At 38.5% G+C, this 26,379-nt stretch overlaps 1 protein-coding gene across 2 annotated transcripts; it reads right to left on the bottom strand.

Moving 5' to 3' along the window:
* Positions 1 to 280: 280 nt before the first annotated feature.
* LOC119651065 (transmembrane 9 superfamily member 2) lies at positions 281 to 24,491 on the bottom strand. 2 transcript variants are annotated; one of them, XM_038054404.1, is made up of 7 exons: positions 24,358 to 24,491; positions 24,099 to 24,302; positions 9,255 to 9,449; positions 8,991 to 9,194; positions 8,138 to 8,931; positions 7,920 to 8,079; positions 692 to 1,195 (listed from the first exon to the last, which is right to left on the bottom strand). In XM_038054404.1, exons 2-7 carry the CDS (start codon positions 24,231 to 24,233, stop codon positions 692 to 694), a joined length of 1,992 nt encoding a protein of 663 aa, XP_037910332.1. In that variant the 5' UTR covers positions 24,234 to 24,302; positions 24,358 to 24,491. The 2 variants fall into 2 exon arrangements, with proteins under 2 accessions (XP_037910340.1, XP_037910332.1); XM_038054412.1 differs by having other exon boundaries at positions 281 to 1,195; positions 24,099 to 24,480.
* Positions 24,492 to 26,379: the final 1,888 nt, after the last annotated feature.

Raw genomic sequence — 26,379 nt, 5'->3', positions numbered from 1 at the left:
CTTCTCTAGTGGCTCCAACTACAATGAATATAAATATCTATAACTTCGGACCTAATGCTTCAATCGTTGTGAAAGTCGGTGATAATATTCCTGGGATAATGTATTTAAAGGATATTAATGTCGTCCGCCTCCGTAATAATTTTTTTAAAGATTTTCCTGGCTATCACAACTGTATATAACACCTTAATAAGACTTGAAGCTGATGTCAGAGGGGTAAATTACCACCAGTTTTTATAAACGCCGACTACCCATCTTAGTGAATACCATAAGCAAAAAAATATCCTTTCTTAAGCAATATAATTTATTAGATTGTCATAAATAATAAGACAAGAAATAAACATTTTCATATCAGGACATACCATCTTAGTCTCTCATATTCTTAAGAAATAATAATGCTAACACAATCATCATTATTTATAATTATGTAAAAATTAATAAATTCTAGGTAATTATTGACTCTATCCATTAAATGTACACTGATAAATTAATATTTATATGTTGTGATCTGATCTCGATACGATTTAGTTTTCCTCAATGTTATTTTTAATCACGTTTTAAATTTTATTCAACAAGATCGCCCCCGACATTTATGAAGTCTGCTTCATATTTTCTTCTTCTCACTTTATCCCAGATTTTGAACATAAAAACATTCATTTCGTTATCATGTGCGCGTAATAAAATTCATTAGTACTTAATCAACTTTCACTACACTGTATATTTTTCGAATGAACCAGAAACATGCAAAGAATCCTATGGCTCCGGTTAGAAGGAAAAATAAGAATACCATTATTGCCGTATATCCGAAATACAAAAATGTTGAAGCTGCATCTTCTATTGATAGTTTCGTCACGAAGTAGTGACAGCAGTAAATGAACAAATAAACGGCAGTAAATCCTGATGTCAAGAATGACCGCCACCACCAGTGGTAGTCTTCAGCGCACAGATGGAAATAGCAAAGTAAAATTGTTGTTTCAGAACAAGTTATAACAAGAATTAGGAAAACCAAGAAAAGGAAACCGAACATGTAATACATTTGGCTTGACCAAATCGAGTTCAGAATGAAGAAAAGTTGGATGAATATGCAACCGAACGGAAGGACGCCTCCCATTACAATGCCTGGAATTGGCTGCGTATAGATCGACTGGTCGGGTATTTGGCGAGGTATTTGGTTTGTTCGAACCGGGTGCTCGAAAGCCTGCAAGAGAAAGAGAATTATATTACCATAGTTAGCAGCACAGTTCATATAATATTACAATGATATAGCGTTTGTCACTCAAATTAGTACTTTCTCTAACTAGCCCTATTAAAATTAAAAACAAATCGTGACAATATTGAGCGATAATTTTTTCAGTTTTGTTTTTAACAGAAGCATGTCTATAGCGATTTATTAATAAATATCAATTTTCTGTGCCAAATTCTATGTGAATTATATCGTTATAATTATCTTACGGCCCGCAATGGTTGAAAATTGTTATATTTGATTCTCCAATTGGTGATACCCAAATTTTCTAGACAGATGTTCTCTGAGGCGCGACAGCTGCTGTTTAAAGGGCCAAATCTTTCAAATCTGGCCTTGCAAATCAACCGCCCAAAACAGTCACACTATATCGATGATGATGTTGAGGGTTTTCAATTCCGATTTTTCATCACATTAAACGACGACAATATGTTTAGGCGCCCATCACAAAATTTAAACAAAAATTTCGATTCACTGTGCGGCCCTTAGCGGTAAGTCCTGCGTACACTGAAGGATGTGCGTCCATTCTGATAATGCGGAATGAACTAAATATACAAACAATGAGGCGTATAACTTTTCGTTCGCATACTATGGTTGAAAGTATTCTGTATTTTTTTTTTAGAATTGCGGGGTCCTAAGTTGATGCCGGACCAGACCAAATGATGTGGACTTAGGACCCCGCAATTTTCAAAAAAAAAAAAAAAAAAAAAAAAACATTTTCAGCTCTGGTCAATAGGGCGGTTTTACGCTCAATATAATTCGTAGTCATGTTGTGTTCTGAACATTTAACATCTGCGAACCGCTTCGATCTCGCTGCTCCCAGGGCAGAGGTGAGGCAGCGTCTGACCAGGGCCTCTGCCCTGGTAAGAAAGCGTAAAGCCGCCATCGCCTAATATTTTGAAAGTATTCTGCAATTGTCGTTGATCAAATGCCCTAGAGCGAGTTTTTCGAAGAAGAGGAGCTATCACTGCATGGAGTTTTCTTAAAATTGTTTTTCAAACAAAAAATATGATAATAAACATAATTTATAACTAAACAATTACTTCATTAAGGCAACAAACGAAAAGTGCACAGTTTATATTCCAAATTTCATAATTCATCCAACACATAGAAAACTCAATATCCGACCCTCTAGTGGTACTCGGATCCTTGCGTCACTCTGGTGGTGATTAACAGATATTAGATACTTTTTTTTAAGGAGACTACACACAAGAGAAGCAATTCAAGATTAACGGCGGAATGAATTATCGGGAATAGGAGCACGGTAGCCAAAGGGAAGGATAGGCCCCAGGGCGGACGGATGGACGGTTCCCACGATGGAGTATAACACCTGAGAAACGCCTGCTGAACCAATGCCAAAGATTTTACTACCAAACCCTATCTTCATCTCGACGTGGTGAATGTTGAGAATTGGGCAGCGTTTACCAGCCAAAAAACGAGCTTTCGACGGGATGGATTTTACAACGACGAAAGCGGACCAAAGATTTGCGCATTTTCTCATGGAAAGTGCGCTCCCTGTACAGATAAAATGCTGCAGCTGCTAGTCGATAACCTGTCCCAATATAGGGCTGATGTAACCGCGACACAAGAGATGCGCTGGACAGGGACCGGTTTCCTGGAGAAGAACCACTATACCATATATTATAGTGGCTATCCAGTAAACCATGTGCTTGAAGTAGATTTCGGCTTTGAAAACATAAGCGAAAGACTATGTTTTCTGCCTTGGGTGGCAAATTTAGAAATATAAGCCTTATTAATGTTCATGCCCCTATATAGGAGACTGCAGAGTCGGAGAATACTTTCTACAAACCAGTAGAACGAACCCTCAAAGCCTGCTACAGGTACGATATCAAAATTATCCTTAAATGGCCATATTCAGGCGATACGCTGGCCCTTATAGCTTACACAAGGATGCCAATGATAACAGACTGTGGATAATTCAATTAGCTGTGTCGCACGAAATGATTGTTGGAAGTACCTTGTTTGCGCGGAAAGCGGTTCATAAACAAACGGGAGCCTCTCCCAACGGCAACACTTTCAACCAAATTTACCACGTGTTGATTGAACGCCACCACAATACCGAGTTATATTGCATTCTGGCCCCACCCATGTAGAGGGTGGGACAAGTCATAAACAGCTAAACAATTTATCAAAGTGAAGTAATGCTGGCTGTAAACATTTAACTATTCCTCTATTGTAAGTGTTTGTCTATTGACCTTGACAAAATGTAATTCAACAAACATCTTAAGATGTTAATTAAAAGTCAGCTTTTGATTGGACACATGGCTTTTTCAAATTATTATGAAACTTGAAGCCCTGTCCCTGCGATTGTAGTAAAGGGCTTGGTAGCGGATATCTCCTGGCAAACTACAAAATCAAACGATAATAGAAAACCCCTGACCCACTAAACTATATATTGTAGACTAGTACTCAACCTTAGCTCTAAACAAAAGTTCGGTACCAACCACAAGCAGTAAGTCCGGTGCAGCTTAGTGTGTGCTTGTCGGTCGTCTTCCCGTCAATGCGAAATTTTATGATAAATTTTATTTGCTTCTCTGTATTGCGATATGACTTCATTAAAAAAAGTCGAGTCTCGGATGTTTACCGACAACGCAAAGGAAGCGTTTGTTTAGTAGTACAAGACCAGAAAAAAATTCTCTAAGGAAACAACAAAAGCTCATCATGAAAATTCTACGAAGCAAAATGTTTCAAGCGTACAGAGCACGAGTTCGACAGCAGTTGGTAATGTGAAAGACGCCTCGACCATGAAAGCGCAGATTAGTCCAGTGTCTGGTTTCCAAACGTACCTGCACTCACCCACTGGGAAAAATACACCCAAGCTAGCGAAGCATGACAAAAACGACAGCAGGAATCAGAATAGGTTTGCATTGCTTAGTGCAAATCCAGAAGAAATAGTTGGTGAAAATACTCCAGAATTTTCAACTTTGGGCCGTCAATATACCTGAGGCAAAGAAACTACAGTGAATTTGTAGATATCTCACAAGATTAATTGGCAAAAGAACCAAAACAACTACAGAAAAATAAAAGCCAACTTTGACAAGCAAGGTCAACAGTACTACACATACCAATTGAAAAGCTCCAAGGCATTACAATTGTGCTAAGAGGGATCGAACCAAGAGTGGATTTGTCAGAGTTTAAAGAAGTTTTGAAGGCTGAAAAATTTCAGGTGGGGTCGGCAATAATATTATAAACTGTAATAGGAACTCGAACCTGATACAATGAAATTTAAGAAAGGCAAAATGCATCCAATATATAACCTACGCTATCTGCTTTATTCAAGAATCGTCGTAGGAGAGCCGCGTAAAAAACTTGGCTCGGTGCAGTGCCAGAATTGCCAAGAATTTGGTAACACAAAAACATACTGCAATCTACCCAGTGTTTGTCATTTGTGGAGATCTGCACGCAACAGCTAATTGAAAGGAAAATAGGGAGCATAGTAATGTTGAAAACTGTACAGATTATGGTGGACCATCCACGGCTAACTATAGAGGTTGCCCAGTCTATGCTGAAATTAAGCAAAAATCGCAACCGAAACAACGAATTCAAGAAAATACCACTCCCGCCAGCATCTCTGCGGTTGGAGGCTCTAAAAACATACATCAGCACAAAAGCCCAAGGTGGTACTGGAATACGTATTAGATCCCGCATTAAGTATTATCTTCTGGGAGAAGCAACTTTAATACGATTACTGGAGTGGGCCAGTGAGATAAATATCACCGCGATCTATTGTCCTCCAAGTTACAATGGCACAAAGTATTGCACGAAGGATTGAATTTTTAAAACAAAAAAGCTGTTTCCAGTACAGTCTCATGGAATTTGGGAACCTTTTCTCTTTAGACGCAAATTCAGGGTGAAATACAAAAGCTGAGAACAAAAAATATGTATTGGCTCTTAAACAAGAACCCTACGCTAGCACTCGACTACAAACGCCTGTTCTACAAAGTCCTCATAAAGCCAATATGGACTTACGGAATTTAGCTGTGGAGTTCAGTGTGTGCATCTAACATCGAGTTGCTACAGGCAGCACAGTTCAGGATACTACGGATAATCACCGGTGTACCTTGATATATGAAAAACAAAAACATCCAGAGAGACTTCCAAATTGCGACAGTGAGGGAGGAAATCTCATTCGAAGTGACAAAGTACAAAGCAAGGTTAGTGTCCCGTCCTAACCCCTCAGCCAGGAGATTGCTACAACACCCCAGTGAAAGTCGATTGAAAAAAAAAAGAAAATTCTAGAATGTAAATAAAGACAAAAAAGGTCGACTAATCTGTATTTTGAGAACAATGTACTCTACAGCACTGGCGAGAAATATATCTGAATTTTTATTCTAAGATTTGAAAACCTAATGTTAGTCTCTGTTTAGAAAGATACAAGCAGCCATAAACTCATTCATAGCTTATAGATAGACAAAATCCAAATCACCGCCAATTGGGAAGACCAGTGGAAACGCAAATTCTGCATCCATGGAGTAAATAGGAGGATACCGGGAATGGATTACTTAGTACAAACCGCCTAATTATTATTAGAGAACCAACTCAACTATTGCGAGGCCCACACAATTGGGGTAGTACCAAGAACAACACGGGGTGAATACTTTTAAGAAAATATTGTTAGAAATAATTTACTAAAACATAACACAGGTACTGAACGGACCTTCGTCACAAAGTGGCGGAAAGAGATAATTGATATTACTCTTTCTACCACTCGAATCGTGTCGAACCAAATATTTGCCCCGTATAGTCAAGGAGTCCAAAGCCTAGAGAAACTCGAACAGGAGATTCTATGAGGAAATTGAAAAAGTTCCAGAAGGAATGCACCCCCAGAGATTTGAGTGCTTGATCGTATGGAGCCCCATCTTAGCCTTTAGATTTCGCCATTTTATCCTTAAATTGCTGGTTACCCCTAAAACCTGCCCCCCGGTTTCCGACGGTTTTAGTATAATTTTCTAAGGGGATCAGATCATTCAAGTATACAAGAACTTCTAAACACAATGGTAAATTAAAAATTTCAGGAGGGACCTTGAATTAGGACTGATGTTAACATGGGAAAATCTAGTCTAACATTTCATCAATTGACGATATTGGAAAGTGATTATTTATAATTCATTCCCAACTTTTCGTATAAAAGCAGTACAGATGCAGCGCAACATGTGCTACGATTTGGAAATTGATACTCTATTATCATGTTTTCTAACCAAGAGTCTATTTTCCCACTTCTTCTTTGTCTTTCATAGACATTCGTTGCGGTCTCTCGGCAATGAGAATGTTATCCTTGAGAATGAAGGATATTTTCACCGGCAATTTTGCCTTTTGGACGACTTATATTCTTCGAATAGTCTAGAAATATTTCATCTCAAATCCGACCCTTAAAAATCTATTCGTAACTTTGCCTGCATCAACAATTCATTACACAATATTGCAAGGAATTAACAAATCCTGTTCTACAGCGACATCGTATATTATTCTAAATCGAACGTCAATGCCGAGTCTACCCTCAAAGAAGGCGATTTATAATTTTCTCTCTAATCAGGACGCGCTGCTTTGATATTACATTTACGCCGCTCAATCTATTGGAGAAATCGTCTCTACACAGTATCAAATAAACACCAGTGCCAACAAGACTAAAACAGATTCACCCTGGAATTTTATGTTTGTGTTGGGATCTATTTGGTTTTTGGTTTTTACTTTTTACATCCTTTTAAATAATTATATTCTCTTTGTTTTGAAAAACGATTATCTAACAAATGAGAAATATCTCCACATTTATAGCAATGCTCCTGCTTTAAACTTTTTCATATTTTCGCATTAATAGCAATATAGTATTTCTGTTTTCCAATTATTTTCCACTTTTAATGGTGTGATAATAATAATAATCGTTGGCGCGACAATCCAATTTTATCTGAGCCTTGAATCGTATTAGAACAGGAGGCAATGGTATTAAATTTCAATTTTCGTGAATCGACATTACATCGGTAATTCAAATCGTTGAACTGCGTGCAAGATCGGGAAGTGCGAAATAATGCTGGTGGATTTCTTTATCACGTTTACGCTGCACTACTCGTACTTTATCATGGTAACAGAGTTAAAGCATTTTGTGTCTATCTCCACTCGCATCAATCTATCAGTTAGGTCTTACGACGACCTTTTGGGTCATCGCCGATAACGTCACCCGCGCCAGGGATAAAGGCAATTTTCATCGCGGTCTAGTGCTAGTGCAATATTCTCGGAGGCGGCACGTGTGATGATTAAATTCTCGACGCTCTGATATCATTCAAGCAAATCACAACCGCGACACGCAAGCAAAAATAAATGACCATCAGATGGTCGAAACCAATATCAACACCCCTTTTGTTAGGCACATTCAGAAGACAACCCATAAATGGTCGTCCCAATCAGAGGCGGGATTGACACTTCGATAAAAGGATAGATTCGAAAATTGTAAGTTGCCAGCGCAAAAACGTCTACCTCCTTTTAGTTGGCTTTCACGACAAGCAAGGAATACTTCCGGGTATATCCTTAACTGACATGTTAACTGACACGTTTGTACACATACTACTGATATCAACTGTTTACTTCATTGTAGGTTATTTCGCCTCATTTCTGGTTTCAGTCTAATCGCAAAATATTGATGACATTGTATAGAAAAATTAATACTCACCCGTTTTCTAAATCCGAAATAAGCTCCAACAAACGTAAGTGGAACTGAAACACCAAACCACAAAGCCAACAAAGCCACTAAAGTACTGAATGGCACTGCTCCTGAACTTCCTTTACTCCAAAGAATCAAATTCATCACAAAGAATAATCCAAACACCACCCTAAGTAGAACATATGTATAAAGAAGTGGCATTGCTAAAATACGAACCATGAACTTACCCTGGACTGAGCATCGAAGTCAAAATTACATTACTTTTCCATTTGATGCCACCAAAGCTTTTATAAATTCGAGCCGACACATACCCGGCTGGAGTTCCTAGAAGAACATATAAGACCATGGCGCATGTCATTAAGGCACCACGATTTGCTGGTGACAGAAATCCAAGGCAAGCAAATGCTAATGTCACCAATGTCATGCAAAATACTTGAACTCCTGATCCCAACAGAACTGAAAGTAACATTCCTTTACGAGGTGGACGGAATACATCTCCGTGTACTAATTTCCAGCCGAACTCTTCCTGAGCATCTTCTCCGCATTCCATTTGGTTATAACGTGCAATGTCCTTATGGAGTGTTCGAAGCATGATCATCGCAACCATACCCGAAAGGAAAAGAACGATCACCAAAGAGTTCAAAATACTGAACCATTGAATGTTTGTATGCGGCATTGATTCTAAAATATAATCCCAACGAGACGACCATTTTATTTTATTATCCTCAAGGAAACGAACGGTGTATGTGTATGTGATGTTCAATTTCTCTCCTGGTGGTAAATTACTAGCAGGAATTTCAATAGGTGAATCACGAGATTCACAGTCTAGCTGGTCGGGATTTCTATGATTTATCGAAAATGGAAAAACCTTCGTTGATATAATACGGCCCCCTTTGTTATGTAAGCCTACACCCCATTCTTCACTTGCTGCACTATGATATGTTATGGTCAGCTCAACATGATTAAAGGGATAGTAAACACCACGCTTATTATAGGCTGGATTAATCGGACAATTCTCTTCCTGAAAAATTAAAAGGAAAATTCTGTCCAGTGAAATTTGAAATGTCAACTTTTACTTACTCCATCGGGAGAGCTGCGAACAAAGCAACCCATCGGGAATCGAGTGCTGCAATATTGGTTATTGTTCTCAAGTTGATAACACCACGTTACCGGCATATTATCAACTATCCAATGATGCTGATAGTTTAGACTTATGCCCTTCTTCAGACCCATTAAACGACGGTCGCTCTCGGGATCGCCTCCAATGTATGACTTGGTGCACACCTGAAAACAATGCCAACTAAAAAATTCACAAATCTTTTAATTTGCATTCATAAAATTTACCTTCCCGCATTTTAATTCTTTAAGGAATTCTATTTTGTATGGACCTGGTCGTATGCGTTCGCCAAAGACAACTTGTCCAAGATTTTCCACGGGAGAATTTTCCACTTTTATGGGACAAAAATCGAAATGCGTATACTCATACGGAATCACCGATTCTTCTGTATTAAGCCGATTGACGTAGAGAATAACTTCGGACTGTAAGTATACAAGAAGATGATATTAAATATAAAATTCAGAGAGCGGTAATTTGGTAAGACTCAACAAAATAGTGGATTCGTTGTGAGATCATGAATAAAAACCCCTGAAAATAGTAACAAAATTGTTCAACATAAACGTATCTCAAGATATGATGATAACTTGTTTGTATACAGTCCAACCATAAATAATGTCAGTACTTTGAAACCCGATAATGCCAGAACGTTGAACGCAAAATGTTTTTTTTTATTTTTAAAAACAGGAAGAAAATACAATTATAATGAGTTGAAAATCATTCAAAACGGCCGCCTTCATTATTGATAGAGAGCCGAAAACGCTCAGGCCATTTAGCGATGCACGTACGCAGTTTCTAGTGGTATTTTTGCTGCTTCTGCGACAATACTTCGTTTAGCGACTCGATATTTGGATGTCCTATAATTCCTAGTCCAGGTAGTTCAGATCAGGGTTTCCCGACGCCCATTCTTCTGCATGGATAAATGCTGTAATGTTGTCTTTAAGCCATTGTTGACAACATTTCGAGTTATGCACCGGCGTAGAATCTTCTTGGAAGATGCAATGTTCACCCGTGAAGAATCATTGAGTGGCTTGAATACTAGCTTGAAAACAGTTTCCTCGTAAATTTCAGCGTTGGTTTTGACTCCAGAAGTAGATAGGAGTGACACCTTTCCAGGAGACTCTTCACCAACCCATTACGTACGTAGAATGGTGGCCAGGCTGAATCCGTGGGACTGTGTTTTTGGGCGCTTGTGGTATTTTTATTCAATCATAAAATTTTTTTTTGTCCGCAAACAGGATTTTTTTGAACAAACTTTCGCCGTACGCGCGCTACAGCTTTTTTGATTTTTCGACTCTGAGAGGCTTCAATCACGGAATCTTTAAGCTTTTAGTGTCAAGTCTGTAAGCTTGGCAAATGTTAGGAGAGGAGGAGCGGCAAACTGTTCTCATTTCTCGTTAAGCAACGCTACTGACAGTATTTATGGTCAGACTGGGAGGATTATGGCAAGGTTTACCCTTCACTATCTGTATTCATGGACAATGACTTATTAGGAACTTTATATTAAACATTTAATCTTTTCACGCTTGCGGGAATTTGAAAACAGAAAACTAATCAACTATTACCATAAAATTTTTCCTTAGTCATAAAAATATGTCAACGTGTATTCGTACTACAGACTGTTACATAAGAGCGTGGTCACTGTTACACGTAGATAAAAAGTCAGAGCGTCTTGTTTCTTTTTCTATGACATAGAGGGCACCTCAGTCCTGAGTGGTTTTTGTAAAAAGTCAGCTCTCTGTCAAATTTAGTCTTGAATTGAGTGGTTTTTCGAAATGAGTTGTGTTTACGCCTCTCGCTTTGAGGCAATCTTTCTATGTTTGCATGAAAAAGGACCCAAATTAACACAAACTGCTGCTGCGAAATATATGGGAAAGTCGAAGCAGTTCGTTAGCAAGTGGATAAATCGCTATAAAAAGGTCGGTAACGTTGATGATTTTCCTGATCGCGGAAGTGCAAGCAAAGTCTCAAAAAAAGACGAAAAAAAGATTCTCGCATTGTTCTCGAAAGATCCAACTTTGACTTTACGTGGAGCTGCTTTGAAATTGAAAGCAAAAGGTGTTGACATATCTCACGGAACGATTCGCAGGCACTTGCTTGCCAATAAACTGAAATATCGCAGTACTTTGGAAAAACCAATGTTGAGTGCAAAACACGTTGAAAAACGAGTGGAATGGGCGAAGGAAAACTTGGACCGCGATTGGAGCAACGTAATTTTTTCTGATGAATCCTCCTTCTGGGCATTTCCCAGCATCAAACACGCCTGGACAACCTCCATCAGTAGGATGCTTCAACGGACTGTTAAACACCCCGTCAAGGTCCATGTTTGGGGGCGCTTCTCAAACAAAGGTTTCGGTACTTTGTTCTTATTTACCGAGAATTTAAATGCCGAAAAAATGAATAAAATATATCAAAAGGCTTTGTTATCATCTGCTAAGCAATGGTATATCAAGAAAAATGAAAGCTGGATCCTTCAAGCGGACAACGATCCGAAACATCGGAGTCGAGCGTGTAGCGAGTGGAAGGCGCAAAACGGAGTTGTCACTTTAGATTGGCCATCTCAGTCACCGGATGCAAATCCCATCGAAAATGTGTGGGCTCTGATGAAAATGCAGCTTCGCAGATGCAAGCCATGTAATTTTGATCAACTTTCTCGACAAATTCGGGAAATTTGGAGGTCTTTTCCGGTAGAATATGCAGAAAAACTAGTGGAAAGTATGCCCCGACGGTGCCAGGCCATAATTGACAATGCAGGAGATTGGACTTGCTACTGAGGTATTTGCATTGAGTATTGACGACCAAATTATCAATAAATTTGCGAATTTTCGAAAAATCAATTGTTGTTATTATTTAACAGTGACCACGATCTTATGTAACAGACTGTAGTTCGTATACTGGATTGTTGCACATTCTTGTAGAATTTTTAGACAAAGTAGAATCATTCGTATTAAGATAGTTCCAATATAAACGACACCTTTTGTTTCGAGCGAGAAAATTTGAAAGTAGCGGCCATTCGTCGTTTCTCAAGACAAAAGTGCAATAGTAGATTAGACCGTAGCCGGATTAGGATGTGCAACATACCAGGTAAGATGCTCCCTGATCAATCTTGCGTTTTAGTCATCACCTCTATTGCCGAGTGGAGTCTGCGATAGTGCTTAGTAACGGTCCTCGGTACGGTTCCTTGAACGAGATTTTCGCTGGCTGAATTTACATGTGATTATGAAATACCGATAAGTTCCCAAAGCTTTTTTCTTGCAAGATTCTTGATTCTTTCTTTTTTTCATTAAATTATCGTTTGATAAATTACGTTAATTCTTTTGGGTGCTTTCTGAGTACAAAAGGGAATTTATTCCTCAGTAGGAAGTGTGCCTCCTATTTCTTGTTTGCCTCCCTGTGTGCTTAGCGCAGGTTAAAGCTACAAGTGTGAAAGCTATATGGAATGGGGTATAACGGTACCCCCTGAGTTTCCGATCGCTGGGGACAACCCAGAAATGTCTTTTGCGAACATTTCAATTTGGCAACGAACAAATTAGTAATAAGAAAAAAGAAGAGATCGCTGCGAAATGCTCATGTGTCTCCGGCTCCGGATGACCCTGGCTCAAATGAAAAAGCACCACCCTGCAGCAAGGTGAATCTCTCAATGTCAAGATAATCGACCTGGCTGAAAATATGTCCGAGGTAGCCATGGTTTCCTTTCCTGTGAGAAACTCGGCTAAAACAATTTCTACCCTCGTCAGCGGAGACACGCTTACTAAGGCCCCGGAAATCAATTTGTACGATAAAAATCAAATACAGACAGTATTTGGTTTTAGTGAACGAATCCAGACAAATGAGGACAAAAGGGAGCGCATGGATCCGTTAGACCTATACACGCGCGCAAAAGCCCACAACTACAGTAAATATATTATCAACATCAAACATGAGAGTTTCGTGAGAGTGTCGGTCTTTTTCAAAACGACCCAAGCTGCTAACCGTTTCATAACGGACCCACAGGTCAAAGAACACGACCTTAAGCCTTTAATACCGTTTAGTACGACTTGCCGCTATGGAATCACTAAGGGTGTATCACTCAATTGAACAGAAGAGAGAATCATTCAAGCCTCAGAATCCAACGTAAAAGTAAACAAAGCCCAGAGGTACACAAGAACTGACAGTGAAAACAAGGAGGTCAAAATACCCACGGGCACTGGAAAATTAACCTTCCTGGGAGAATCGCTGGCGGTGTCAGTTATAATTGGGAGAATTTATTTCAAAGTAGATCCTTTTGAAATGAAGGAAAGGCAATGCTACAACTGTGGGCACTTAGGACATATTGCTAAAATATGTAAAGCGTCCAAAAGTAAAATCTTAAACTGGGGCTCGTCAGAAGATTGCGATGGTGCAACTTACACAAAAAAAAATTATTTTATGTGGAAATCTGGAACATAGTGCAAGGCATAGAGGTCTGGCCTAAATGGACGGAGTATAAGAAAGCTATAAGATTACCGCTGTAAAGAATATCACAATCAAGGAAGCGTCTAACATGATCAGAAATTATTACAAGCCGATCGACAATGACGCCGAATACAACATGGCTTTCCCCCTTTGAAAGCTAGCAGCTCAAACCAGACAAACCCAAGAAATAGCAGCGCAGATGTGAACAACATCCCCTAGGACCAATGGAAGTACAGTACGGCTGTGAAGAAAAGGAACTCCGTTACAAGTTACAGAACTTTTCCCCAGGTGAATTAGAATTAGACATTACCCGCAAACTTCATTAGCACGCATATACTATATACCTATCTACACACATGTCTGTTTGGAGTATATTCATATGCAAAAAAACTAAAACAAAATAATTCATTTCGACCCCATTCATAAGAACTAATTTCGTTGTGATATTGACGAATTGATATGTGGTGATGACGTCATACACGTTGTAGAGTGTACAAAATTCACAAAAAATGGCAAAGTTTTACCCCCTGTAACTTTGTTAATAACAGTTGGATTTTCTTCAAACTTGACCAAATTGTGCATTATGTTATCCATTACACTCATGCTGCTTCTTCGATGAACATAAGGGGACATCGGTCTAGCCGTTTTCGAATAAATCGGGTGTGATAGACAGACACCGAATCGATTCTAATAAGGTACTACATTTTCACTAGATTTTAAGGTCTTATGTGAAAATAAAACTATTAAAATTGATTTACTGTCTGCCTTTCTTTATGGTTGGAGGTGAAAATCTTAGAAAGACAAAGTACCAGATTTGCAGCAGTAAATGGGATTCTCACTCATTATAAACAATATTAGAACCACCACAAATTATTACTTCGCAAGGAGGAATGTGTCCGGATAGCTCAGTGGTTAGAGCACAAGGCTGTCATACGGAAGGTCGCGGTTCAAATCTCACTGGTGGCAGTGGAATTTGTATCGTGATTTGACGTCGGATACCAGTCGACTCAGCTGTGAATGAGTACCTGAGTCAAATCAGGGTAATAATCTCGGGCGAGCGCAATGCTGACCACATTGCCTCCTAGTGTACCGTTACGGTCTTGAATGAAGTGCTCTAACACACTTCAAGGCCCTGATCCAATATGGATTGTTGCGCCAACGATTATTATTATTATTAAGGAGGAATGTGTGTGTGTGGAAACGCCTTCCGATCTTCATGCTTTCTTTACACGTTCCGCCTTTCCAAGGTCTACCTGAATCTTCGATTTTATGGAGTTCACTGCTCGTCAGTCCATCTATAACACTTTTCTCGAAAACGGTTATGCCTATTGAGCCCAAATTGGACATATGTGAAGTTCCACGCATGCAAGAAATGGCATGAATTTGTGTGGAATCCACATACAAGCGAGGAAGAGTGTTTTTCTCCGAATAAAGCCGTGTATATCAAATGTATATTACTAGAAATGTACAAAATCAGGCTCAGATTTGATATCGATTGCAAAGTAGAAGTTGCGAGAAGAAAATTTCGTTGTTCGCGATTCCACTAAGATCGAAATAGGCGCGGTCACTCACGATAAATTTTGACAAAAAATAGGCACTTTCTTGGGAGACTGAGAATTATCCGAACATATGTCAAACGTGTTCTACGATCGTATAGTAATAGTAATAGAATTATTCCGTAAATAAAGAATCATCTCGCGCTCTTGGGCCATCTTGACGAAAGATTGCATTCCTATTCGAAAGGGTCTACAACCATAAAAACCTGAAAAAGGGAATAATAGTCCGGTCACGAACGTTGGAAACGTTACATAGCGCCGATGTGCGCTTCCACCCTCCAAGATGGAAATTTTCTTCGAAATAACCACAGAAATCGATTAAATGATCAATTTTAAACAAAAATGTTTTCTCAAAATTGTTCGTAGTGTTCGAGTTTTCATGTTCAAGCATGTGGTTTTTTCATCGAAAAAGTCATGTTTTTCACAGGTTTTTCGCAAATAACTCGAAAACTATGCATTTTATGTAGAAATGATATTAAGCGAAAACAAAACAGCAATAACAAAAAAATGAATATTCTCAGGTGGTGCAATGTAGACTGAGTTATAACTCGTCAAAAGTCAATTCGCAATGGCTAAAAAAATTAATACTTTTAATATCAAATAACGCAAAATCGACGATTTTGTGGAAATTGGTCTAAAATTCCTTTAGAGTGCTTGAAAATGAGATATGATGGAGGTCAGTGGAATAAATAATAACAAAGCTATGTTCAAAATAATGTAATTAGCTTCATTTTTGATATACAAATCAATAAAAATAAAACATGGTTTCTCATATAACTTGAAAGTAAGTAAGAATTTCATCATCATCAACAACGGCGCAACAACCGGTATCCGGTCTAGGCCTGCCTTAATAAGGAACTCCAGACATCCCGGTTTTACGCCGAGGTCCACCAATTCGATATCCCTAAACGCTGTCTGGCGTCCTGGCTTACGCCATCTTAGGGTCTGCTTCGTCTTCTTTTTCTACCATAGATATTGCCCTTATAGACTTTCCAGGTGGGATCATCCTCCTCCATACGGATTAAGTGACCCGCCCACCGTAACTTATTGAGCCGGATTTTATCCACAATCGGACGGTCATGTATCGCTTATAGATTTCGTCCATCTTCATGTAAGAATTTACTGGACATAAATTCTGAAAATTCGGTGAATTTTAAGTACGAGTTTCGGAAGAAAGTTTTGAATCCATACTTGGAAATTCCTTTTTTTTCGATCAATACTTTTTACTAATATAGTAAACAAGGCTTTTTGATGAATATGAATCGGCAAATTGTTCGACGTGTCCGTAGGCTTCATATCAATGAAGACAGACAACCAACAACAACTATTTTAATGGCTTGTTTCCAGTCTCTCCTTATCTATCTATCTAGGCTTTTATCCTCAATATTCAGTATCGTGTTCGTGAAAAGAGGTCATTATTAAACATTGATATTGCATGCATTCGAAGAAAGCTGAAATGGAGTATCTCGCAAATACACAAAAAAAGGTTTTTTCAGAATATTTTAATGTAATGTAAATTGTTTTTTCATAATTTACATTTTTCTTTGATACACAATAATTGAAGCAAGAAAATTATTTTTGTTGTTAGTTAAAACAAACAGCGATCACAAAGAAGAAACTTTTTTAAATAATAAACCTTACTTCACATGGAAGAGGCTTTCATTTTGATGTGTAGATAACTGTCTCAAGGCATCAAGGCATTCTGTTTTAGTAGTTCGAAACTTGAAATTATCAATGCCACGAAGTTCCGGAACTCGAGTGGGAATGTTTATCAATATCACATTAGGAGTGGAGTGATAGCAGTAAGAAAAACAACTGTTTACGTGTGCCCATAAATTCCATCAAGTTGCTACAATATACATTATTTCACGCTTCTAAAAAGCGATAAAAATATTTCACGTTGAAAAATCATTACTGCTTTGTAGTATCGCATACATGCTTCTTCCTAGTATGGTGCTCAGAAACGTATCTGCTTCTTAATAATTTCCAGATCTTTTAAATCGCTGACTGGTGTTACAAGCACTTAAATAGATTGTCCACATATCGTCGACATCATGGTAAACTATTAAGTGTGCCGCGTTTTACATAGCTTATTAAATAATTTAACATGGAATGAAATATGAAATATGGTAATGACTCCAAATTGTAATAGACAATCCATGAACCAGTCACTCACACTTGTAAAATTTGTATTAATTGATCTTTTATCATTCATTATGAAGTAAGCTGATGCCGACGGTTTCAGCACTACATTCTTATTCAACAGAACTCGTTTAAAACTAGTTCCTAATCACAAAATTCCGATTCAAAAGAAAGAGCATTTACAATTAATATAGTGGGCTCAAATAGTCCACACTAAAACCAGCACCAGTTTATAATATAAATTCCAAATACCAGGACAGTGTTTTATGTGTTCTTTACGTTATTTTAGCAGCCTACGTTCCACCTACTATAGATGAAATTTAAAACCACAGAAAAACCGCGGAAAAATGCAAACAAAAATTTCAATATGTATTATTACCAAGATAATAGCTGTGTTCTTTTGATACATGATGTAACATTTGGGAAGAAGCTATAAAAGGACCCAGAGGATTAAGATTTGCACAATCACAAAGATATAAGCTGGACATTCTGAGCTTAAGCGGAATAAGATGGTGGACTTTGGGGAGAGACTTCCTAAGGGTCACATTGTGACGGTAATGGGTGATTTGAATGTCAAAGGTGGGCTGTGACGACACCTTGCTCGAACAACTGATGGAGAAACAAGATCTTGGCATCTGTATCGGTAATGGTGTGAGGTTTGCGGATTTTTGCAACTTTCACCGCCTTGTGGTCACTATTCTAGCACAGAGCCTGCCATAAAATCAGTTACACTGAGTAACCCACCTGAAAATATCGATTAGCATTGGGCCACCACCAAAAATGCTCTTTTCTCAGGTGCTGCACAAAAATGTCACAGGTCGTTAGCCACGTCCCGAAAAGGCGGCATAAGATCTGGCTGATAGTAGAATCGGTAAAGCGGATCGATGAATTCAAGGGATTAAAGGTTCTGTTGACCGCTGCGAAACGACGACGGATTCCCGGGAAGTTCAGCGTAGCATACGTCGTGCCAAAAGGAGCTTTGCTATTGCGCTGGTCAGAGAAGCTTAAGATGCCACAGTACGCAATAATTTCAGAAATGTATACCACGTCACGAAAGAACTTGCTTGTAGTGTCAAATTTTTCCACGGTCCTGTGAAGGTGGAAGGTGGAAAGAATACTTCACCACGGTTCTTAACCGTATCACTTTCGATGGGGTTCCTCCTCTTGTGGATGAAATGGATAGTCAGTAATATGTGGATACAGACTATTCCTTCCAGCAAAAAGGAAATTATTTCGAATGCGAGACCTTCCCCATTTCGAAAGCCTGATCGACAGAAACTAGGCTAGTTTCCGCTCCAGATCTTCCTACATTGACTACATTAACACCTTATGAAACATTTTGGAACAATCCAGATAGTTTAAATCCTCGCTTCATCTGCTCCATCGAGAAAACTTTCGACGGCGTGACGGGGAGTGTATGTGGCGTGCTCTACGCAGGAGGGCATTCCAGAGAAACTAATAGATATTATCAAGGCGAAAAATGTCATGGGCTGAAGCGCGAGTGCTATGGTGTTTGTAGCGGTAAATAGCAACCATATATGATGACGTAATTTAAAGAAAGGAAAATTTAGAGACGAGGAATTAATAGAATGAAAATCGTTTGCTTCTTTCGAAAAAGTGCAACTAAACAAATCGCTAACAAAAAATGAACTTGAAAAAGTTTGTTGAAGTGTAGTAGATGCGTCGGTGCGTCAGTTTACGTTTCGAGGCATTATAAAGACTGGGCTTAGTCGGGGATTCTGTCCTCAATGGACAAAAGACATCAAGGAATTCAGGTCTAAATCTGATGGTATATTGTGTCAGTATACCAGTTTATGGGAATAATTTAAAATATGACACCATCCCTGATCTCAAAAAGCAAATATTCTGAAAACGAATAGAAATTAATTAAAATGGACTCAATCTACAAACATCAAGGCTGAGAGATGAAATCCAGTAGCTGTGTAATTTCTCGGTTACAGGCATGATTTTGTGTGGAGTTTGAGTTTCTTTGTGAATCACCGAAACTACCCACTAGGATAATAAGCAGAAATATAAACCATAATACAAAGCGCAATTATTCGCCAAGCACCAAAATATACATTGACTACTTGACCGATCCAAATACTCCAATAAGCGGAATTAAAACAAATCCTTGAACAGTAACTATATAGAAAAATTGTGTGAAAGGCTTTTATTGAAAGTAATACGAAATAAATGTTTTTAAGCGAAAGGCTTGTTATCCATTATCTGAATAACCCTTTACAAGCCATTTCTCAATGGACATGATGAGCAGATGGCAGTAAAGGAAATGTTAGGCATTAGAGGAGACAAAATGTGAAGTCTTCTTCCCCGCAGTATATAATCGCTCAAATTCATGAGCATAATGAGTGACTTATATACCTCATAACTTTGATTGGATGAAAAAATTCTTATTGAATTAGTATCGAAAATTGCAGTGGAAGTAAAAAACAATTGTTGATAAAAAAATCAATGGAATACAAGATAAAATTCAACGTTTTATAGACCATGGGCATCTGGAAGTAGAAATTTCTACACATATAAATCGAAATCGTGTTTATTCCAAAAATGATTCTGATTATATATTATTATATCGAACTAAAAAATCTGAAAAAAAACGCAAAGGTAATATAGGCACAATACTGCAGTTTGATGGAAAGCCTATCATTGCCAACGAAGATATAGAAGGTTCCCGTGAATTTACTGCACTCGAAGGCATTACACATAAATAGAATATTTTCAACATACAAGGTGTCCCGTTTATGATGGCATAAATTTTAATGGTGGATAGTACCATTTGTTTGAGGAAAATTGGTCCATGGAACGGGTATTCTTTCTTTCAGCGTTACAGAATTATATTGTTTTTCGTGAATACTGTCAAAAAGCGTGACCTTCCCAACAAAATCACAATTCCCCGCTCCCTCAATATTTTAATTTCAGGTTCAATACCGTTTTCGGAAACTACATACAATTTCTTAAAATTGAATATTTTTTCAATTGCAGAGTTTTGAATTTTAAAGAAATTTCAAAATCAATATTTTATCTAAATTTCAATGTTGTCTTCAAAGCTGGTGAAAGTTGCCTCATTATGTTAGCTTTCAAATAACATGAAAAGATGATGGGTTTAATTCTGGAAAATTTAGGAATATTACGCATTAAATGAGAGAAAATGTGGGGTTGATATGGAACAAATTCACTTAAATATGGTGATCACGTTTTCTTCCATTTAATGCGTAATATTCATAATTTTTTTTGAAAATACCGCCATTTCGGCCAACGATGAACGTAAATCATTTTTTATGACCGGAAATTGGATATGATCTTGGACGATCACTGGTTTCAGCAAAATAGCGTGACACACAGCGTCACCTCAATCGATCTTTTACGCCAAGTTCGGTAATCGTGTTATCAACAAGTTGTACAAGTTGACAATATTTCTAGACAAAAATAATAACCATTTTTTCACTTTATCAAGCAATATTGGGAATACATTAGGCTAGAAATAGTCTCTCATCTGCAGAATTAAAATGATCTTCTAAAATTTATTGTTTAATGCTAATTGCAGCCAGTGAAGTGGTAGAATTACCACGAGACATAGAAATAAGTTAATATTTATCCAATTGGCTTTGTTAGTTTCAATTTAGCCTATATTTACTTTTATCATCAGAATCATTTTTTCAAACAGTTCTGCTCAGCCCCATTTTGAAAATGCTCAAACCATCAAAGATTCCAAATTTTATGTAAGCAAACAACTTCCGAAGATACATAAGACAATTGTCACTGAAGTAGAAATGTTGCATCCACTGGCGTATTTTGTTAATGAAATTGAAAGGAAACCATGGAACGGACGAATGAAATGAAAAACGAACGACAGCAACCATTTTCATTCATTTAAAAATATCTACAAAATACTTTCACCAGTCCGTCGCGCGACATCAAGCTCGGTACCGACTTCGCCAGAAACAACGTTACCTGGATATGCAAATTGTTCGAGGCCGTCGAGTACGATTGGCATTTTTGTGATATTGGCATTTATTTTCAATCTAATTCTGATTGTGTTCTTGTCCAAGTGCAGACCCATTTGGCAAAGATCAATGACTCGAAGAAAGAACCAGCAGATGTGCTTGAGGATCAAATGTCCATTAAATCCATCCACGTGCTGTAGCCAAAGCAGCAAGAAGAACGCCACTGATAACCAAAAGAAAAAGTATCAGGTACGAGGTGATAACTCGTCCAAAGAGGTGTGGTACAAACCAGCTTCTATTTACGCTTCAGTGGGTCTCATTCGGAAGGTAAACCTTTTTAAACGACTTATCCAGCAGAAGACGAGCGATAGCGTTCATGTCAGAAATCCCCTCAATATTTTTTGACACCGGAAATAACTTCGTACACACGAATATACACGGCTTCTTTACATCCTCCCCTTAGCTTCACTAATTTCCGATGTGGCATAAACTTAGACTATAACGCCTTACCTGATGTCAAATCATTCAAACCACTCAAAGAAAACAACGTTCGTTTTCAGAAACAGAAAGAATTGGGAGTGCTGATCGCTAAAATTCTGTCGCCTCCTCGAAAATTGGCGAAGCTTGCAATTTTTTTTTGTGTCTCTAGTATGAAGAGATATGTACATAGATCAAATTATCTCTCAAAGAAGAGGGAATTCAACCATGCCTGACGCTACTACACATTCCACAACAATACGGCCTCACTGAACGAAAGAAAAAGACTCTCGTCAGGGCAGCTCGATGCATGTACATGCAGTCAGTACAACTACAGTTCTTTTAGATGGAGGCAAATACGTCCACGTTAAAAACTGAAGCATTAATGTAGGCTTGCAGAACAGAGCCTCTCATCAAGATTGGATTGTAAATCTCCAAATCTGACAATGAAAAATTCGACCTAAGAATCCTAAAAGGCACTTTCGTCATGCTAAAACATATCGAATTTTACTTTCGAAAGGAAAAGAAATCATCGTCTCTAGGGTAGAGATAAGTTTTGGCAGATGTCGAGGATAACGGAGGCATCTTCAAAAAGGCCGTTATTAAGAACACGCAAAACTAGTGAAATTCTCCTAACACCAACAACATTCGAACCGGTGCGCTCTCGCTGACGAAGATAGTCAAAACATCGAAAATCAAACTTAATGAAACTAAGAGTCGGCACTGAAAAAGGCTATTGTGGACCACCCTAACGTCTCACTGAAGTGAATCCCGAATCGTCTGACAAAAGTACCATCTATAAGATTTGGCCGAAGAGCTTCATACGCCCAGAACTCCATCGGCCCATAATAAACAAATTAGGAACATATTACCAACTGAGAGATTTGGATATTCCAACATAACTAATAAGATTGACTAAGCTCCTTACTAATGTGCTAGTCTTGAAAAGGGTTATACGTAATGGTGATGTAAATTTGAGGGGCACTATCCTCTACCAATCCACCCAACTATTAACCTAAGCTGACAATATTGACATAGTGGGGACAACCTAAGATGTTCTAACTGCCTTCACCCAGTTCGAGCAAGCAACAATTGACGCGAAATCTTGGGCTGAACATTAATGACAAAACGGAGTACATGGTGGCAACGTCAACTGAAATCAGTGAAGATAAAAGATTACAATATTCAATCTGTTGATAATTGCTCGCATCTAGGGTGGAAAAACACAACCGGTAACAGCTATGACGCCGAAATCCGGGCACGATTGTTGGCAGTCCTCAGAACCTAGATTCGCTTACGAAAACTGTCCCCCTCGAAAAGTTTCATTATGGAGTTAAAGCTGCGTTGGAAAGGAGAATTCTTCGAAGAAATGTTGGCTGTAGACCATCAGCGGCAGCGCACATAGTCGAAGAAGGCCATACCATTCAACAGGACAATCTTGAGCTCTTGAGTCATGTAAACCGACCAACCTTGTGGGAAAGTTTAGAAATTTTGAGGAAAGACGCGACGCGAACAGATTCAGGTAACTGCCCCCCGAAATTAATAAGACTCGCCGCGGTAATTAGGTTGATAGTTTTAAAAAAATGTTAAAAGTATTTTAAGCAATTAGTGAATAAGTAAGTATAAAAGAATTTTATAATCGCAACTGGGTCAGTCGCTCCCGGAATATATATTTACGTTTAAAACCAAAGATTGTAGTTTGGTGGCTGAGCAACCCCTTGTCTATTAATTTTAGGCTGGACTACAGGTAGCAGAGGAAAACCTAATCTCTTAGAGTTGTTGGCTCCCCTACAGAAGGATGAGCGATTCTATGGCCCATCTGACGATGAAATTTATGAGGGACGCAGACCTATGAAGATAATTGTTCAACTCGTCGTAAAACCGCAGACGTCTCGTGACGAGGTCCTGGTAGACCTGGAGTTTGAACAATTCAATCCAGCATTTATTCCTGATGAGGAGAAGCTCCTTCGGAGTCTGTCCACCTCAAATAATTAGAAATAAATTTCCCATAGTTGCGTTAGGACGTTGCACAACCTGAATATTTTTTTTCCTCTCTAAGGCATCGACCCGGGTTTTCAACAACTCGAGCAATTAAATAAAATTAAGTGCGAATATTCACCCTGATAAATTACTTCCTTTCAATAGAGCTGATATCTCTATTCACGATATAAAAAAAAATATAAACGAATTTGAAGGCAAAGCGGAAAGAATGGTTCTGAAGCAGCCAATCTAATACCGGTTTCTGCCATCCAATCAGCCACATATTCACCGCAAGAGTTCTCCGAACGGACGGGAAGTACCTCGATATCAGCCATCTCGGCAAGTACCTCGGTGATATCAGCCATCTCGACATCAGCTGCCAAGGCTGCAGCTACTAATGACGAAATTTTTATCTACGTCGTCAAGAACGATTCCGCCGCGACGGGCTATGTGTCAAAGTCTCGTTGTTTTGTTCATCATTCTCAAAAACAAGTTCAAAAGAAAATCGACAAAATGTTACCTTGCATGGTTCCGTCGACTCCGACTTTATACAATAGTTGACCGGCGCAAGACCCGGTAAATAGAATTCCGTACTGAATGTTATCGAAAGCAGGAATATGAACGTTGCGAGTAAACAACGTTTCGGCGAGAACATTTTCGGGTGATTTGCACTGCACAGGAAACGATGTTGATCCGGCCAAATGGTTGTAGCGCTTCGTTTTTCCTTAATTATCACAGTAAGACATATCAATTTTCGCACTTATCACCAGAATTCTTACGAGTCGCGATCCAGTTGGAACAAAATTATCCTCGGCTTCCGCCTTCAAATCAAAGAATCAGACGTGTGACAAATTACGATACGACGTACGATGTCTTCACCATTTCTACACACAGACAAAAATCGTGCTAGTACTCATCAAGCCGGTGTTCTATTACATAGTTTCGGCCCTCGATGCAGCGGTTGTTGTTTGAAGGTGATGTGGACGGAATAGATGCGATATTCTTGCAATACCGGCAGTTAAAACAAAAACGTAGAATTAGGCAGTCCTAAAAATAAAAACCGCACAATGTTGAAGGTAAATGAAATTATATAAATAGACCAGCAATATTCGAATAAAAATGATAAAAAACAATTCTCAAGTTGCATCATGACCACATTCGGTTGTAGCTGCCTTCAAAGATTTTGGAATGGTCACCTATAAACTCTTTATTAACTAACAATTTGAAGTGACTAAACTCCATTGGTAAATCCTTCATTCAAAATTACATTGGCCGAAATGATCGTAAGGATAAAAAGGTCGGGAAACTGGAAGCTGGACGCTTCAGATATGAAAGGTTTTATGTATTTCTTTTATAAAGACATTTCAATGTGCATTTGTCCCATTAGTATGTAGCACTAATCTATACATATATTATGTGAGAATATCCACTTTCAAGTGATATGGACACTCAAAGTCTTGAATTTGCAAAGAAGTGACAATTTTAACCTATTATAACTTTGTTAATAATAATGCGATTTTCACCAAACTTGGTAGGATTAGGCTCTATATCATAGCCTACACTGCTGCAAACATGGTGCTAGGATGAACTTAAGGGGGGTGTTGCAGCCAATTACTAAAAATTATAGTAATACACTATTATTAACTTCATTTGAACAGATATCGGTATGGAGGGTATTTCAGAGCCTAGGCACCTCTTGATTTTTTTCACATTTTTCGATTGAGTGATTTCTGAGAAAAGCGCCGTTAAAGAAATGATCACTTTCTACTCCCCTCACTCCTAACCTTTCCAATAAATGCCAAAATTAAGACCGGCTTCGGAAAGTACTGATCGTGACCTATTTTGGTGAAAATAAAATTTACACCCCCTTTTGCAGGTATTTGACCCAGAATGATGTAACTCACGGTATGCGTGAGTTCCTACCTTTCCTCCAAATTTAGTGTCAATCGCTACAACCGTCTTCGAGGAAAATGCGTGTGACAGACAGACAGTAAAACGATTTTAATAAGGTTTTGTTTTACATATAACCTTAAAAAGCAAGTCTGATGAATTTTCAAATAAAATCTTTCTGTCCAAAAGAGGATTGACTGAGCGTGCATTACACCACTGATCCAAAAGTGGCGCTTACGTGAGGTTACAAAATTAGCAAGACGATGGACTGTCTCCAAAACTATTCAACATTGTACTGGAATAGATAATCCAAAAGATAGCAGTAAATCTAAAAAACACTCCACTCACTCCACTTTTTATTTTATGGTAGAAAAAGAAGACGAGGCAGACCCTGCCTAAGATGGAGCGATGTCGTAGGTCAGGACGCCAGACAGCCTTTAGGGATATCGAATTGGTGGACCTCGGCGCAAAACCGGGATGTCTGGAGTTCCTTATTAAGGCAGGCCTAGACCGGATATCGGTTGTTGCGCCGTTGATGACAAATGATGATATGACAAAATCTAGGATGCCAATTAGACAAAGATGATATTAAGTGAATGGAATTTTGAACAAGTCAAGTCAAGACAATTTTATGTACTTAAGACAACAACGAAAAGGAAATCAAAAGAGCTTGCCAATAAGACCTTCATCCTTGTATGCCCAATGCCGAAAAGTGAAAATGTAGGAAAAAAATTAACAAGATGCAAAAATTTGATTCGGTCAATCCGGTGAAGAACACATAATGCACAATTGACCCGGCCGGAAAGCAAGCAATCAAGTCCTCAGAAAAATTGTAATGACTCAAGAAACTGGGAATGCTCAAAATGAGCACTCAGGTCGACTATAAAGTCGTTTCGTTTTCTAGCCGCTCC

Source organism: Hermetia illucens, chromosome 1 (assembly GCF_905115235.1).
Source record: "Hermetia illucens chromosome 1, iHerIll2.2.curated.20191125, whole genome shotgun sequence".
Classification (NCBI taxonomy): domain Eukaryota; kingdom Metazoa; phylum Arthropoda; class Insecta; order Diptera; family Stratiomyidae; genus Hermetia; species Hermetia illucens.
Note: the sequence above shows the minus strand (reverse complement) of the source record. Positions and strands in the feature narration are given on the sequence as shown.

Excerpts from the sequence above, each read along its gene's own strand:
- LOC119651065 (XM_038054404.1), bottom strand. The coding sequence starts at position 24,233 with ATGTTCTCGCCGAAACGTTGTTTACTCGCAACGTTCATATTCCTGCTT. Across the intron at positions 8,080-8,137 it reads ACTTCGATGCTCAGTCCAGG|GGTGGTGTTTGGATTATTCT; the intron begins GTAAGTTCATGG and ends TGTTCTACTTAG. Across the intron at positions 1,196-7,919 it reads ATTTCGGATTTAGAAAACGG|GCTTTCGAGCACCCGGTTCG; the intron begins GTGAGTATTAAT and ends TTTCTCTTGCAG.